This window comes from Mitosporidium daphniae, assembly GCF_000760515.2.
Source record: "Mitosporidium daphniae strain UGP3 chromosome Unknown contig-401, whole genome shotgun sequence".
In the NCBI taxonomy this organism is placed as follows: domain Eukaryota; kingdom Fungi; phylum Microsporidia; genus Mitosporidium; species Mitosporidium daphniae.
In genome coordinates, this window is record NW_013546398.1 from 1 (window position 1) to 910 (window position 910).

Sequence of the window (910 nt, forward strand, 5' to 3'; positions counted from 1 at the left end):
TATAAAAATTTGGATGATTAAAAATCCCAGGCACCAGATACCTGATTAGATGACTCCTCTTATTGATTTTGCGCAAAAAAGATACTCGGTTTTGGAGTTGAGTCTTCCAAATGTGAAGGTCGAGCTTTTCGACGCACAAAGAGAAATTTACTTTCCAGAAAATGAGATAAAATGTCTCGCTTCATTTGTTGGATGTTCTAAGAAATTTTAGTATCAAGCCCGCTTAAGGGAGCGCTAAATGTGGACATAGCTGGTCAAATCACGCTGCCCATAGAAGATTTTCAAATCATATAAAATTTAAAGGTAACCCTAGCATTCGTAAACAGGAGATACCTTTAAGGTTAGGGTTAGGAGAACTCATACCACACTAGATCTCTTAAAATGCAGTAATTTTTCAAACTAATAATGTCTTCTTACCCATTTAAAAATACAGCCTCAAATTCCTATGGGCTCGGAGGCACTCCAAACCAGCCCCTCTCTATTAACACCTCACACGCATCTTCCCCGCCATCACTTATGGAAGTTATAGTCAATGATCGGCTGGGTAAAAAGGTTAGGGTGAAATGTTCGAAGAAGGATACAATTGGCCAACTGAAAAAGCTCATTGCAGCACAATCAGGAACAAAGGCAGACAAAATAATTTTAAAAAAATGGTATACAATTTATAAGGATCACATTACACTGGAAGACTATGAAATTTCAGATGGAATGAGTTTGGAGCTTTACTACCAATAAATTTGACATCATAATTCGAGGGAAGAAATATAATCCGATAATCTAGAGCTTAAAAACTAGGTTTACTTGGCATTGGTGACGACCAGTATTTCTTCAGATTCGTTCATGTAGGTCCTCGTCCTGCTTGATTCTATTGGCTTTCCATCTCTGCCAAGATGGGCATAAAAGCAAGAAC

The 910-nt window shown here is 37.8% G+C and overlaps 1 protein-coding gene across 1 annotated transcript; it reads left to right on the forward strand.

Moving 5' to 3' along the window:
* Positions 1-405: 405 nt before the first annotated feature.
* On the forward strand, positions 406-735 carry DI09_403p10 (uncharacterized protein; the record flags this gene model as incomplete). Its single annotated transcript, XM_013382219.1, has 1 exon — positions 406-735. The coding sequence occupies one exon, from the start codon at positions 406-408 to the stop codon at positions 733-735; it is 330 nt and encodes a 109-aa protein (XP_013237673.1).
* Between the last annotated feature and the right edge of the window lie 175 nt (positions 736-910).